We start from the raw sequence: 16,488 nt of genomic DNA on the forward strand, positions 1-16,488 counted from the left end.
TGTGGATCTTCGGCGCTGGACCTCGGGGCACACTGGTGGGGTAAGATCACAGCTGGGTTCCTTTACTCAGCTGTGAATCCATATTACCTATAAGGCTCCCCTGTAGGTTCTCTACCCCTGTAAGGTCCATCTGCTGGCAGCACCTCTGCACTTTGTGCATTATGCAGGGTTCAAGGTCCAAGAGAACCAGGCAGAACTGCTATTATGCATTCTGCACAGCCTGCGGGACCGCTCTCCCCAGTAGTAGCACGTACCCGCATTGTCAGAACTGTATACAAACTAATGTGTCACAGCTTCAAGAAGCCCCTGCCAATGCCTCGGTGTCTAATGCCACGCTGGAATGGGCTACTCAGATGTCGCAATCTATGACGCAGTCTATAGATAACCTAACTTCCACATTGCTTCAGACTCTGCAGGGTCATGCCCCGGCTATGACCGTTACCCAGCAAAGGGAGAACTTGCCTCAGGGACAAGATGATCCTGGCACATCCACGTCTAGACGCAAGCGGATCCATAGATCAAGTCCATCTGCGTCATCCCATAGCACACGGTCATCCCCCTCTAGGGAGAGACACCGTAGCTCCAGGTCATCTAGACCGTCCCATTCCAGGGACAGACAATGCAGATCTCCGCAATCCCCAAACAGAGAGGGCCTCCTCCCCAGCCCACCCAGCAGGGGACGCCTCAGTGATACACAGGATTCGGAAGGCATCTGCGACTCTGACTCGGACAGAGAAACGGAGGGGTCCCTGATCCCAATCCCTCCTAGCACTACAGCGCTAGTTGAAGACATAATATTGTCCATCCATCGGGTGCTGGTCATTCTGATCCGCCACCAGAGGCCCCAGAACATAAGATTTCCTTTGAAGGACCTCTGAAGCCGCCTAAGGGTTTCTCTAACCACCCAGAGTTTAAGGCGATCCTTAAAACCCCCCCCCCCCAAAAAAAAAACAGCTCTCACAGCCTGAGAAAAAATTCGCTAATCGCAAATATCTGGAGGCAAGGTACCCCTTCCCATAGAAGGACACCAAGGAATGGACAGATCCACCTGAAGTGGATCCCCCAGTCTCTAGGCTAGCAGTGCAGACCCTCCTTTCACTGCCAGATAGCTCAACCCTCAGGGACGCAGCAGACCAGCAGGTAGAACACATGGCTCGTTCAATTTTCGAGGCAGCAAGGGCATCCATGGCTCCTGCGTTCGCCTCAGCTTGGGCTGCCAAGGCCATCCTGGCCTGGGCAAAGAATTTACAAGCCTTCCAAGCATCCGCTCCTGAACTGTCGGACCAAGCGGTTCAAATTGCAGTTGTAACAGATTACATGCTCCATGCAGCTCTGGTTTCAGCAAGGGGAATCGCGGGGATAGCATCAAACGCCATCACGATTCGGCGTATCCTCAGGCTGCGGGAATGGAAAGCGGACGCAGCCTCAAAGGAGTCCCTCACGCACCCCCCCCCCCCCCCCCCTACCTCAGTGGTAGACTTTTCGGTGAACAGTTGGACACTATGATATCCAACGCCACAGGGGGTAAGAGTACTTCTCTTCCCCAACTGAAACCTAAACGCACTTACAAGAAGCGTAACCAACCTCTATTCCGATCCTTTCGGAATTCCTCCGGCTGGTCCGTCTCACGTCCAGTACAAAATCGTAACCGTTCCCCACGCAGGGACAACTCATGATCGACGCAAAGGTCGGACAAGACTGGCAGTCAAAAGCAGGCCAGTCTAAGCCCAGAGGAGGAAAATCCCAGACTTTCTCCTCCTCATGACGCACGGACTCCGGAAAACACCACACCAGTAGGCGGCCGACTTTTGCAGAACGCCAGCCAAGGCTCGAGCCTACCACCAAGTGGTCTCCTCGCTTTGTCAATCAGGAGTCATAGTACCGGTACCCACGACCGACCGCTTCCGAGGGTTCTACTCCAATCTGTTCGTAGTTCCTAAGAAAGGAGGCAGCGGACGGCCCATACTAGACCTAAAACAGCTGGAGTCCCTTCGGTCCATCACTGCGTCCATGGAGAAGGGAAAATATCTCGCCTCCATAGACATACAAGATGCACACCTGCATATACCTATTGCACCTGCCCATCAGAGGTTTTTTTTCTCAGGTTCGCAATAGGCCAGGACCACTACCAATTCGTGGCTCTCCCCTTTGGACTCGCCACGGCTCCCAGAGTGTCATCAAGGTCATGGCAGCAATCATGGACGTCCTGCATTCCAAAGGCATAGTAGTCGTTCCATACCTGGACGATCTACTCATCAAGGCTCCCACCTTCAAGGTTTGCGAGCTCAGCGTCTCAATCACAACCGATACTCTCAGTCGCATGGGCTGGTTAATCAACCTGCAAAGTCATCACCAACTCCGAGTCAGTCCCTGACCTTCCTGGGAATGTTATTCAACACTTCCAGGGGTCTAGTGCTCCTTCCCAAGGACAAGGCACTGGCCCTCCGACTAGCAGATGAAGAAAAGAGGGTCTCTTGTGAGACTCCCGGCATGGCTCCTTCCTCGGCCCCCTATTATGGGGTGCCCAGTTGAAGTTGAGATGGCTATTCCCCATGCTGCTCCTTCCCCAGTCCCTCGGGTGCTGGTTTGAAGTCGAGACTCCTCCCCCCCCCCCCCCCAAAAAAAAACAAAAAACAAACAAAAAAAAAAAACCCAATTCCTTTTGGTTTCTGGGTTGAGGTCGAGGCGAGGATAAAGGCCCCTGAAGGTGACAATAGCACCTTCCCTATCCCCCTATGGGGGTATTAGGTTGAGACACCTCAGATAGGGCCTGTACAAGCAGCATCCTACACCTCCAAGCAATGGGCCAGCACACTGCGCCTGCATCCAGGGACCCCAGCCCAGCTGTGGGCTCCTGTTGGGCAAGTGGTCCTCAGCGGAAGCGTCCATGCCCATCAACATCCTGGAAATTCGTGCCATCCTTCTGGCATTGAGGGCTTTCCATCACTTACTGGCAGCCTCTTACATCAGGATACAGTCGAACAATGCCACGACTGTGGCATATGTGACTCATCAAGGGGGGACCCGCAGTACCCAAGCGATGCGGGAAGTGTCACATATCCTCCGCTGGGCGGAGGACACAGGGTCGGTTCTTTCGGCGGTCCACGCTCGGGTGTGGACAACAGGGAAGCAGACTTCCTCAGCCGACAAGGAATAGACTCGGGAGAGTGGTATCTCCATCCCGGAATTTTTCAACAGATCTGTCTCCGCTGGGGGACCCCGGATGTGGACCTAATGGCATCCCATTTCAATGCCAAGGTCTCCAACTTCATTGCCAGAACAACGATCCGCGGTCGCTCGGAGCAGACGCTCTGGTTCAGGACTGGACTCAGTTCCAGCTTCTGTATATTTTTCCACCTCTCCCCCTGATATTCAGAGGTTGAGGAAGATCAAACAAGAGGGAGTTTCAACCATCCTCATTGCACCGGACTAGCCCAGACGCACATGGTACGCCGACATCGTACAACTCACAGCAGACGCCCCCTGGCGCCTCCCCGACCGCCACGATCTTCTATCACAAGGGCCGTTCTACCACCAGAACTCAAGGGCTCTCAACTTGATGGCGTGGCCCTTGAGACCTGGGTTCTAACCCAGGCAGGGCTCTCGACAGAGGTCATTGCAACCATGATCAGAGCACGGAAATCAGCCTCTGCCAAGATTTATTGCCGTACCTGGAAAGTTTTCTTTACCTGGTGCGAATCTCGTGGCTAGGTTCCACTCCCTTATTCCCTACCCAAAGTTCTTGGTTTTCTCCAAGCGGGTCTGGAGGCCAGTCTGTCATTGGGCTCGCCTAAAAGCCAGGTGTCAGCCCTCTCAGTGCCTTTTCCAAAAGCGCATTGCTACCAAGCCGCAAGTAAGGCCTTTCCTTCAGGGGGTTTCCCGATTGGTTCCCCCCTACAGACGACCACTAGAAACGTGGGACCTCAACATGGTCCTGACAGCATTGCAGGAACCACCCTTCGAGCCCCTTAAGTAGGTCCCGCTCCGCCTTCTTTCCCAGAAGGTGTTTTTTTTCCTGGTGGCACTCACCTCGCTACGCAAGGTGTCTGAACCGACAGCACTCTCATGCAGACGGCCTTTCCTGGCTTTTCACCAGGCCAAGGTGGTTCTTCGTACGGTCCCATCCTTCCTTCCGAAGGTTGTGTCAGACTTCCACTTCCCTGAGGAAATTTCACTACCATCCCTTTGTCCGGTTCCGGTTCATAGAGTGGAGAAGGCTCTGCATACGCTTGACCTTGTCAGGCCTTTGCGTATATACGTGTCTAGGACTGCGTCCTTCCGGAGGTCTGATCTCCTTTCCACCTTCCGGAAGGCGGCCACAAGGGTACGCCAGCTTCCAAAAGCTACTCTTGCCAGGTGGATCAAATCCACCATACAAGAGGTGTACCGCCTTAAGAATCCTCCTCTTCCAGCCGGTATTACGGCACACTCTCACGGGCAGTAGAGGCCTCCTGGGCCATTCGGCACCAGGCTTCGGCACAACAAGTGTGTAAGGCGGCCACTTGGACTAGCTTACACACACTTACGAAACACTACAGGGTTCATACCCAGTCCTCAGCGAGCCTGGGTAGATGTGTCCTGCAGGCGGCGGTGCCCTAAGTGTACGGGCCTGTCTGCACAATATTCGTCCATTGCTTCCCACCCAGGGACTGCTTTAGGACGTCCCATGGTCCTGTGTCCCCCAATGAGGCGACAGAGTAAAGGAGATTTTTGTGTACTCACCGTAAAATCTTTCTCTTAGCCTCTAATTGGGGGACACAGCTCCCACCCTGTTGCCCTTTCCGGGCTGTTGTAACTGTTGAGTTCTCATATTGTTTCTTGAGCTCGTACATAGTTGCCTTCTTACAGGCATAATTATGTTATTCATGTTACGTTCCTCCTACTGCTTTGGCACAAAACTGGAGAAGGCTGATGCCGTCCAGGGGTGTATACTGCACAGGAGGAGCCACAGTTATTCTTTTTCAGATTATGCATAGTGTCGCCTCCTAGTGGACAGCAGCATAACACCCATGGTCCTGTGTCCCCCAATTAGAGGCTAAGAGAAAGATTTTACGGTGAGTACACAAAAATCTCCTTTTTTAACACATGCACTTGTGGAACTTATTATTATTCCAAGATCTGTTGATTAAAATTAACTTCTGTTCGTGGGAAAAACCCTTTTAAGGAATGCAACAGCTCATCATCAATTGGATGAGCCAATGTGTCAAGCACCCCCGCCCATTTTGTCTTAGCTGGGAGAAACTGGCATGAAAAGTCACAAAATATTTATATGCAAGTATTATATACCGTATTTTCCGGCGTATAAGACGACTTTTTAACCCCTGAAAATCTTCTTAAAAGTCGGGGGTCGTCTTATACGCCGGGTATCGCCTTGCCGGGTGTATATGGTGAGTGGGGGGGGAGTGGGCCTGATGACGACGAGGGGGCGTCTCACAGGAAAGTGAGTATCCCCCATTACCTCATTGTATCACTGCAGCGTGGGGTCTCTGCTGGGAGCGGCGGCGGCTGTGCTGTGGGGCGGCGGCTCCTCTTCTTCAGTGTGGGGCCTCTGTGCTGCTGGGCGGCGGCTTATCTTCAGGCAGTCGGGGCTCCTCCGGTATCTCCTTAAAGCCCAGAGGCCCTGCCGGCAACTCCATCGGTGCAATGCAGTGGCCTCCGGGAACATGGCCGCTGCTCAGATTCAGATCTGAATCTGAGCATGCGCCGCCCCCAGCGGCCATTTTCCCGGAGGTCACCGCATAGCAGCAATGGAGCTGTCTCCGGGAAAATGGCCGCTGCTCAGATTTAGATCTCGTCTCCCGAGATCTTGGGACGAGATCTGAATCTGAGCAGCGGCCATGTTCCCGGAGGCCACTGCATTGCACCGATGGAGTTGCCGGCAGGGCCTCCGGGCTTTAAGGAGATACCGGAGGAGCCCCGACTGCCTGAAGATAAGCCGCCGCCCAGCAGCACAGAGGCCACACACTGAAGAAGAGGAGCCGCCGCCCCACAGCACCCACGCGGCACAATGAGGAGCAGCAGCCGCCGCTCCCAGCAGAGACCCCACGCTGCAGCGATACAATGAGGTAATGGGGGATACTCACTTTCCTGTGAGACGCCCCCTCGTCGTCATCAGGCCCACTCCCCCCCCCTAAAAGGCACAAAAGTCACCGGCCCTATAAGACGACACGGTTTATAAGAAGACCCCCGACTTTTAAGAAGATTTTACATTTTAACTGGAAAAGTTGGGGGGTCGTCTTATACGCCCAGTCGTCTTATACGCCGGAAAATACGGTAGATATACACATAATCAAAAATACAGCAGGCCTCTGTAAGCGCTAAGGCACAAACATTGAATCTATGAAATTTGAACTGCGGTACTGTTATTTAGCAAATACTTTGTGCATAAAATGGCCAATTCATGAGAGCCCATCAGCCGCCAAAAGGCGTACTTTTCTTTGATGGGAACCTAACTTAGTAATTATCAAATATGCCTCTCCTGGGCCAAAAGCCTACAAACTTATCCCCTTCATGGCCTTGGTATTTTCAGCTTCTGTGTTTCCATTTTTTGCTCTCCTTCTTCCCAGTCATGACTCTTCCCCCCCCCCCCCCACCACCACCACCACACTTTTTTGTCAATATGGCTGTGCGAGGGCTTGTTTTTTGCGGGATGGGTTGTACTTTTGAATGCCACCATTGGTTTCTACGTATCGTATACTGGAAAACATTTTGACCCCTTTACCTCCAAGGGTGGTTTGCACGTTAATGACCGTGCCAATTTTTACAATTCTGACCACTGTCCCTTTATGAGGTTATAACTCTGGAACGCTTCAACGGATCCCGGCGATTCTGACATTATTTTCTCGTGACATATTGTACTTCATGATAGTGATAAAATTTCTTTGATATTACCTGCGTTTATTAATGAAAAAACGGAAATTTGGCGAAAATTTTGAAAGTTTCGCAATTTTTAAACTTTGAATTTTTATACAATTAAATCACAGAGATATGTCACACAAAATACTTAATAAGTAACATTTCCCACATGTCTACTTTACATCAGCACAATTTTGGGACCAAAATTTTTTTTTTTGTGACGGAGTTATAAGGGTTAAAAGTTGACCAGCAATTTCTCATTTTTACAACACCATTTTTTTTTTAGGGACCACATCTCATTTGAAGTCATTTTGAGGGGTCTATATGATAGAAAATACCCAAGTGTGACACCATTCTAATACCTGCACCCCTCAAGGTGCACAAAATCAAATATATCAGACAAAGCTGGCGCACTCTTATATCAAGCACTTATACAAGGGCAATGGGGGTGCGAACACAAGTGGCTAAAACAATATCAGAACAACCAGAAAAAGAAGCCACTAGAAATTATTTGCACACCACCAATGATGTATATCAAAAGGATTAACTTTATTGGAAGTTATATCCAATATATCAAAAGGAATAACTTTATTGGAAGCACAATTTAAAAACAGTTAAAAAGGTGCACAAAACCACATTCAAGAAGATTATTAACCCTTCAGGTGTTTCACAGGAATTTTTGGAATGTTTAAATAAAAATGAACATTTAACTTTTTTACACAAAAAAATTACTTCAGCTCCAATTTGTTTTATTTTACCAAGGGTAACAGGAGAAAATGGACTCCAAAAGTTGTTGTACAATTTGTCCTGAGTACGCCGATACCCCATATGTGGGGGTAAACCACTGTTTGGGCGCATGGCATAGCTCGGAAGCAAAGGAGCGCCATTTGACTTTTCACCACGCCATGTTGCGTTTGGAGAGCCCCTAATGTGCCTAAACATTGAAACCACCCACAAGTGACACCATTTTAGAAAGTAGACCCCCAAATGAACTTATCTAGATGTGTGGTGAGCACTTTGACCCACCAAGTGCTTTACAGAAGTTTATAACGCAGAGCCGTAAAAATAAAAAATATTTTTTTCACAAAAATTATTTTTTCGCCCCCAATTTTTTATTTTCCCAAGGGTAAGAGAAGAAATTGGACCCCAAAAGTTGTCCAATTTGTCCTGGATACGCTGATACCTCATATGTGGGGGTAAACTACTGTTTGGGCGCATGGCAGAGCTCGGAAGGGAAGGAGCGCCATTTGACTTTTCAATGCAAAATTGACTGGAATTGAGATGGGACGCCATGTTGCATTTGGAGAGCCACTGATGTGCCTAAACATTGAGACCCCCCACAAGTGACACCATTTTGGAAAGTAGACCCCCTAAGGAACTCATCTAGATGTGTTGTGAGAGCTTTGAACCCCCAAGTGTTTCACTACAGTTTATAACGCAGAGCCGTGAAAATAATTTTTTTTTTTTTCCCACAAAAATTATTTTTTAGCCCCTAGTAGGGCAACAGTGTAAATTGAACCCCAAAAGTTGTTGCCCAATTTGTCCTGAGTACGTTGATACCCAATATGTGGGGGTACCACCGTTTGGGCGCATGGCAGAGCTCGGAAGGGAAGGAGCGCCATTTGGAATGCAGACTTAGATGGATTGGTGTGCAGGCGTCACGTTGCATTTGCAGAGCCCCTGATGTAACTAAACAGTAGAAACCCACCATAAGTGACCCCATATTAGAAACTAGACCCCCAAAGGAACTTATCTAGATGTGTTGTGAGAACTTTGAACCCCCAAGTGTTTCAATACAGTTTATAACGCAGAGCCGTGAAAATAAAAAATCTTTTTTTTTTTTCCACACAAATGATTTTTTAGCTCCCAGTTTTGTATTTTCCCATGGGTAACGGGAGAAATTGGACCCCAAAAGTTGGTGTCCAATGTGTCCCGAGTACGCTGATACCCCATATGTTGGGGTAAACCCCTGTTTTGGTGCACGGGAGAGCCTTTGAAGGGAAGGAGCACTGTTTAACTTTTCAAGGCAGAATTAGCTGGAATTGAGATCGGACGCCATGTCGCGTTTGGACAGCCCCTGATGTGCCTAATCAGTGGAAACACCCCAATTATAACTGAAACCGTAATCCAAACACTCCCCTAAGCCTAATCTCAATGGTAACCCTAACCACACCCCTAACCCTGACACACCCCTAACCCTAATCCCAACCCTATTCCCAACAGTAAATGTAATCCAAACCCCAACATTAGCCCCCAACATTAGCCCCCAACATTAGCCCCCAAATGGAAATAAACACATTTTTAAATTTTTCCCTAACTGAGGGGGTAATGAAGGGGGGTTTGATTTACTATTTAGAGCGGGTTTTCTAACGGATTTTTGATTGGCAGCCGTCGCACACTAAAAGACGCTTTTTATTGCAAAAAAATATTTTTTTTGGTTACCACATTTTGAGAGCTATAATTTTTCCATATTTTGGTCCACAGAGTCATGTGAGGTCTTGTTTTTTGCGGGACGAGTTGGTTTTTATTCTTCCGGTCAGTACGATTACAGCGATACCTCATTTATATCATTTTTTAAATGTTTTTGCGCTTTTATACGATAAAACCTATTTTATAGAAAAAATAATTATTTTTTGCATCGCTTTATTCTGAGGACTATAACTTTATTTTTTCGCTGATGATGCTGTATGGCAGCTCGTTTTTTGCGGGACATTTTCAGCGGTAGCATGGTTATTTATATCCGTCTTTTTGATCGTGTGCTATTCCACTTTTTGTTCGGCGTTATGAAAATAAAGCGTTGTTTTTTGGGTTTTTTTCTTCTTTTTTTACGGTCTTCACTGAAGGGGTTAACTAGTGGGACGGTTTTATAGGTCGGGTCGTTACTGAAGTGGCGATACTAAATGTGTACTTTTATTTTTTTTTTAAATTTAGATAAAGGAATGTATTTATTGGAACAATATTTTTTTTTTTTTTTTTTTTTTTTTTACTTTGCCCCAGGGGGAGACATCACAGTAAAGTGATAGATCGCTGATCTGACACTTTGCTGTGCACGGTGTCAGATCAGCGATCTGACGTGCACTGCTGGAGGCTTCCCGGCGCCTGCTCTGAGCAGGCACTGTGAAGCCACCTCCCTGCAGGACCCGGATGCAGCCCCGCGGCCATTTTGGATCCGGGGCTTGCAGGGAGGAGACGTTCGGTACAAGGTGAGCACATCGCCTTGTACCGATCTTCTCAGGGAAGCCCGCAGGGAGCGATGCTTCCCTGTACCGCCTGAACACTGCGATCATGTTTGATCGCAGTGTGCCAGGGGTTAAAGGGCCGGGGGCGGTCCGTGACCGCTCCTGGCACATAGTGCCGGATGTCAGCTGCGATAGCTGACACTCGACCGCGCTCCCCCCGTGAGCGCGGCTGGACGTACTATTCCGGCCTTGGGAAGTAGGGCCCACCCCACATGGACGGAATAGTACGTTCAATGGCAGAAAGGGGTTAAAGTGCAGTGAAATTGCAAAAAAGTGCAATTCCACAGTTTTTTTTTCACTAAGTTCACTAAATGCTGAAACTGACCTGCTATTATGATTCTCCAGGTTATTACGAGCTCACAGATATCAAACATGTATGGTTTGTTTTTATTTAAGTGGAGGAGAAAAAAAAAGTAGCTTCTCCAATTTTCGGGCCGGATGAGGGCCTTTTTTTTTTTTTTTTTTTTGCTCTCCGAGCTGCCGTTTTTTTGTGCCATTTTCGGATAGATGCAAAGTTTTGATCGCCCATCATTTGATTTTATTGCAATGTTGCGGCGACCAAAAAAAATATTCTTTTTTTTTTTTTTTTCCTATTTATTTATTTTTTCTATTTATTTATTTATTTTCTCGTTGCGCTGTTACCCATCGGATTAATCTTGTATATTTTGATCGGGCGATGCCGAATGTCTTTTATATATATTTTCCTTTTATTTTGAATGGGGAAAAGTGGTGGCTCAGCGGTTAACTCTGCAGCCTTGCAGCGCTGGGATCCTGGGTTCAATCCCACCAAGGACAACATCTGCAAGGAATTTGGATGTTCTCCTCATGTTTGCATGGGTTTCCTCCCACAATCAAGACATATTGATAAGGAATATAGATTGTGAGCCCCATTGGGGACAGCGATGATGATGTATATAAAGCTATAAAGCACTGCGGAATATGATAGCGCTATATAAGCAAAGCATAATAAATAAACTTTTTATATTTTTTACTTTTTACATTTTTTTATTTTATTTTTTATACTTTTCACTAGCTTCAATAGTCTCCTTAAAAAACTTGAAGCTGTGATCATCTGATCACTTGTGCTACACATAGCAGGGTTGCAGCCGTACTATGTGAAGCAGAATTGATCTGGTATGAGCGCCGACCTGTGGCTGGTGTTCAGCAATGACAACCACAGGGGTCTCCTACGGATTCTGGGTTGTCATTCCAACCCATTGGCGATCATGTGACCAGGTGCGCCTATGTACTGACTGCGGCATTTAACATGTTAACAGCTGCGGGTGGATCGCAATTCCACCCGCGGCTGCTAGGGGCACATGACAGCTGCTCAAATTAGCTGTCGTGTGCCAAAAAAAAATTGCGGGCTCAACGCCTGATCCCGTGTGCGATGCCAGGGCACAGCCTTGGATGTACCTAGAAGTCATGAAGGAGTTAAAGGACAGGTAGGATCCAGTGCTAATTAAAAACAGTCTTGGGCTGATGGGAGTAGTGCTCAGTCAGAAAATGACAGGCAAAACCTCCACCTTGTATTACAAAAAAAACTGACCAGCAAGTGTTAACAGGTGCAATCTGCTATGACTTCATACTATGCAAATAAGACTAGAGCAGCACACTGCAAGTGCTAAGATGTATCTAAACATTAAATATATTACATTTAAACTGCATTACTGCTATAAAGAATATACCATATATACTCGAGTATAAGCCGACCCGAGTATAAACCGACCCCCCTAATTTTGCAACAAAAACTGGGAAATCTTATTGACTCGAGTATAAGCCTAGGGTGGAAAATGCAGTAGCTACCGGTAAATGTCAAAAATAAAAATAGATACCAAAAAAAGTAAAATTAATTGAGACCTCAGTAGGTTAAGTGTTTTTGAATATCCATATTGAATCAGGAGCCCCATATAATGCTCCATGCAGTTCTTTATGGCCCCATAGATGCTCCATATAATGCTCCATGCAGTTATGGCCCCATAGATGCCCCATATAATGCTCCATGCAGTTATGGCCCCATATAATGCTCCATGCAGTTATGGCCCCATAGATGCCCCATATAATGCTCCATGCAGTTATGGCCCCATAGATGCCCCATATAATGCTCCATGCAGTTATGGCCCCATAGATGCCCCATATAATGCTCCATGCAGTTATGGCCCCATAGATTCCCCATATAATGCTCCATGCAGTTCTTTATGGCCCCATAGATGCTCCATGCAGTTATGGCCCCATAGATGCCCCATATAATGTTCCATGCAGTTCTTTATGGCCCAATAGATGCCCCATATAATGCTCCATGTAGTTCTTTATGACCCCATAGATGCCCCATATAATGCTGCAATAATAAAAAAATGACATACCTCTCGTCGCCGCCCGCTGCTCCTCAGCGTCCCGTCTCTCCGCACTGACTGTTCAGGCAGAGGGTGGAGCGCACACTCATACGTCATCGCGCCCTCTGACCTGCACAGTCATAGCAAGAGAACGGGAAGATTGAGCGGTGCCCGGCGGATGGAACGCGGACAGGTGAATATGAAATACTCACCTGCTCCTGGCACTCCTGACGCTGTCCCTGCCTGTCTCATAGTACCGCAGCTTCTTCCTGTAATGAGCGGTCACTGGTACCGCTCATTACAGTAATGAATATGCGGCTCCTCCCCTATGTGAGCGGAGTCTATATTCATTACTTTAATGAGCGGTACCACGTGACCGCTGAATAGAGGAAGAGCTGTAGCGCGGGAGACCATGGGACAGGCTGGGACAGCGTTAGGAGCACCAGGAGCTGGTGAGTATGCGATAGTCCTCTCTCCCCCTCACCCACCGACCCCGCGGCCGACCATGACTCGAGTATAAGCCGAGAGGGGCAATTTCAGCCCAAAAATTTGGGCTGAAAATCTCGGCTTATACTCGAGTATATACGGTACTTAGAAAAATTGAAGATCCTTAGCATACAAAGAGGCCAATTCATGAGAGCGCATCAGCTATGACAAGGCGTACCTTTCTTTGAAGGGACCCTAGCCTAGTACTTATAAAGCATGCAAATTTAAGCAATATAGGGGAGGAATACAACCGCTCTGTACTTTACTGGCCGCAGAAAATACTGCGCTTTCTCCCATTGAATTGAATGTGCTGCAGTTACTCTAAGCAATGCATGGTTCTAATGTATTTTGTCTTTACTTCAGCTCTGTCTGCTGTCGGAGCAGATGTCAAATGATCGATGGGTGGTATCAAACCCCCAGCAATCTCATATTTAGATCAATCTTCAATTGGGGAGTCTGGAAATCCTGTTTAACAAGCTGGGCACGATGTATTATTCACTGAAATGGCATATTTGCAATGTTCACTTTGTAATATCTACTATTCACTAATTTCTGGAAAATGACAGTGGGGTCAAAATAGTTATACCTGCAGATTCTCTGATAGTAATTTACAAAATGAGGGCAGTTTTTGAGTATTTTTGCTTTTTCTTTGGAGCTGTGAAAATGACACCCACAATAAGTAAACCCTTCGTCCCAAACGGTAAATAGTACTTCTTCTCTTTTGAGCCTCGCCATGTTCCCTAACAGTCGAGCATGACCACACAAAGTTTGTGATAGCTTACAGGGTGCTTTTCTTATTATCCATGGTAAAAATTAAACATTTTTAACTTAATCTTATTGTTGGCATGCCTAACTTGTGCATATAGTCTATTGGCTTTAATTGTTTTTATAATTGTCTGTCTGTGTTGTTTTTTTTTTGTCTTTTCAAGTCAACGTAAAAAAGTGTACGTTTTATAGGTGATCCCTGTGCATTTGTATACTCTTTTTTTCTCATGCTTTTGGTATTGCTAGGTGTGTGCTAGGTTGATCCCGATCTGATTTGGTGGTGCCCTTATTTTATATTCAGTTACATCTGATGGTTATCGTTCATCTAGTCCAGTGCTCCCCAACTCCGGTCCTCAAGAGCCACCAAAGGTCATGTTTTCAGGATTTCCTTAGGGTACCGTCACACAGTGAAATTTCCATCGCTGCGACGGCACGATTCGTGACGTCGCAGCGTCGTATGAATATCGCTCCAGCGTCGTAGACTGTGGTCACACTTTGCAATCACGGCGCTGGAGCGATGCCGAAGTCCCCGGGTAACCAGGGTAAACATCGGGTTACTAAGCGCAGGGCCGCGCTTAGTAACCCGATGTTTACCCTGGTTACCAGCGTTAACGTAAAAAAAAAAAAACAGTACATACTTAGATTCCGGTGTCTGTCCCCGGCGTTCTGCTTCTCTCCACTGTGTAAGCGCCATAGCCGGAAAGCAGAGCGGTGACGTCAGACGTCACCGCTGTGCTCGCTTTCCGGCCGGCAGGCGCTCACACAGTGCAGAGAAGCCGAGACGCCGGAGGACAGACACCGGAATGTGAGTATGTACTGTTTGTTTTTTTTACGTTTACGCTTGTAACCAGGGTAAACATCGGGTTACTAAGCGCGGCCCTGCGCTTAGTTACCCGATGTTTACCCTGGTTACAAGCGAACACATCGCTGGATCGCTGTCACACACAACGATCCAGCGATGTCAGCGGGTGATCAAGCGACGAAAGAAAGTTCCAAACGACCTGCTACGACGTACGATTCTCAGCAGGGTCCCTGATCGCTGCTGCGTGTCAGACACTGCGATATCGTAATGATATCGCTAGAACGTCACGAATCGTACCGTCGTAGCGATGGAAATTTCACTGTGTGACGGTACCCTTAGTATTGCACAGGTGCTGGAATTCTTGCCTTTCCAGGTAATGCAATTATCACCTGTACAATACTAAGGAAATCCTGAAAACATGACCTGTTGGTGGCTTTTGAGGACCGGAGTTGGGGAACACTGATCTAGCCCATATTTTTACGGGTGCTGTGGCTTACGCATTGTACATTTTTTTTTTTTTTTTCACTTTCTTGGCCATTCCCCAAGGAACCTGAAAATTCCATTACTTATAACAGATCACTCGGGCTTCCTTCAGGGTTTTTTAATAGTTAATTTTACTAGACAGGACTAGTAGAATTGTTGTCAGGTGCAATTAAACCCTTCAAGAGTGGAACCTTGACGGCATGGCCTATTGATATTGCTTGTTTTTCACATAATGTGCAATAACAGCTCTGTTATGACGTGCTCTTATGTTTAAAAGGTTTTCTGGATCTTTAGCCCGTGTCATTGTTCATATAGGCCTAGTGTCTGGTCTATCCTGGTGGCTGTGCCTTATACTGCAGCTTAGCGCCATGAACCCTGCAAACCCCTCTATTCTGATTAGCGGGAATCGGACCCCAAAACTATCAAGCACTGATTTCCTGTCCTAAAGAAATTCCATGAGTGCTTAAATCCCAAATAACCCTCTGAGTTGCATTCTTTAGAATGTAATATACACTAAATGTAGGAAAAGTGCTTTCATTAAGAAATTTCTTCTGATCACAATATGTGTTTTTGTTCTTTTTAAGCTCAACCAGTAAGGAACGTGAACCCTGCAGGCAATGTTCAACCAGGTATGCGGATATTTAACATTTTCCTTTAGTTAAAGGATGCTTCTGTAAATTCAGCATCTTCACTTCAAATTCTACATTACAATTGCCATTTCTCAAGTAGCATAAACCAGCCAAAATCTGTGATATTTGTCATGTGACAATAAAGGAAACCCATTGGGCCCCACAAGTGATGTCACTGGTCTCTGCATGCCAGGTATTTGAACACCACAATGGCAGTGCGCTCTATTGCCTGCTCCTTATTGCTGATCTGAGCTGGCGAGAGAGGTCGCCATCACTGTACTCCGTGTACATCGTGCAGAGACTAGCCCAGACCTGAGGTGATGGTCACTGTGATGGCTCTTCGTTTCAAGGAGGCTGCAAAGGCTTCTGTAGGGACCGCATCCTTTGCTTCCCTGATGACGCTTCGTGTGAGTATGCACTCCAATTCTCAAGTGAGGCGTCATCAAAAAGGAAGTAGCAAAAAAGAAAAGCAACTATATGGTGTAGTTAAAGAATTTTTAATTTAAGTATATTAGAAAATAGTTTAGTTTACAGCATTAACTAGATAAAGATTTAGAATGAAAATTAATTTGGATTTCAGACTACCTCTTTACGGTTGCAACATACTATACATGTACTGTATGTGTTCAATACTTTTTTTTAAGAACCGCTACTATTTGTAAAAATATAAAAAGCTAAAAGAAGGCTATAAAAAAATAACTGTTTTGCAACTAAAAACACTTTCTATATGAAAATAATGTAAATTAACAAAAAGTACACATAATTGGTTTATCTTTTACTAGAACAGCCAGGCTATGACACTTCACTGAAATTTAACATGTATCGTCAACACTAAAGAAAAAAAGCAAGATGCCAAAAATAAAATGCAGCTACTGATGTAGAAAAAAATGCAAAAA

General features: G+C 46.6%; 1 protein-coding gene across 7 annotated transcripts in view; it reads left to right on the forward strand.

Moving 5' to 3' along the window:
• The window catches only part of LOC143782312 (uncharacterized), a 261,375-nt gene that overhangs the window by 36,794 nt on the left and 208,093 nt on the right, over positions 1-16,488 (forward strand). For all 7 annotated transcript variants that reach the window (XM_077269634.1, XM_077269639.1, XM_077269636.1 and 4 more), the window contains one exon: positions 15,548-15,592. In XM_077269634.1, coding sequence (XP_077125749.1) covers positions 15,548-15,592 — 45 coding nt within the window. The remainder of the gene's footprint in view (positions 1-15,547; positions 15,593-16,488) is intronic.

Source organism: Ranitomeya variabilis, chromosome 6 (assembly GCF_051348905.1).
Source record: "Ranitomeya variabilis isolate aRanVar5 chromosome 6, aRanVar5.hap1, whole genome shotgun sequence".
NCBI lineage: Eukaryota > Metazoa > Chordata > Amphibia > Anura > Dendrobatidae > Ranitomeya > Ranitomeya variabilis.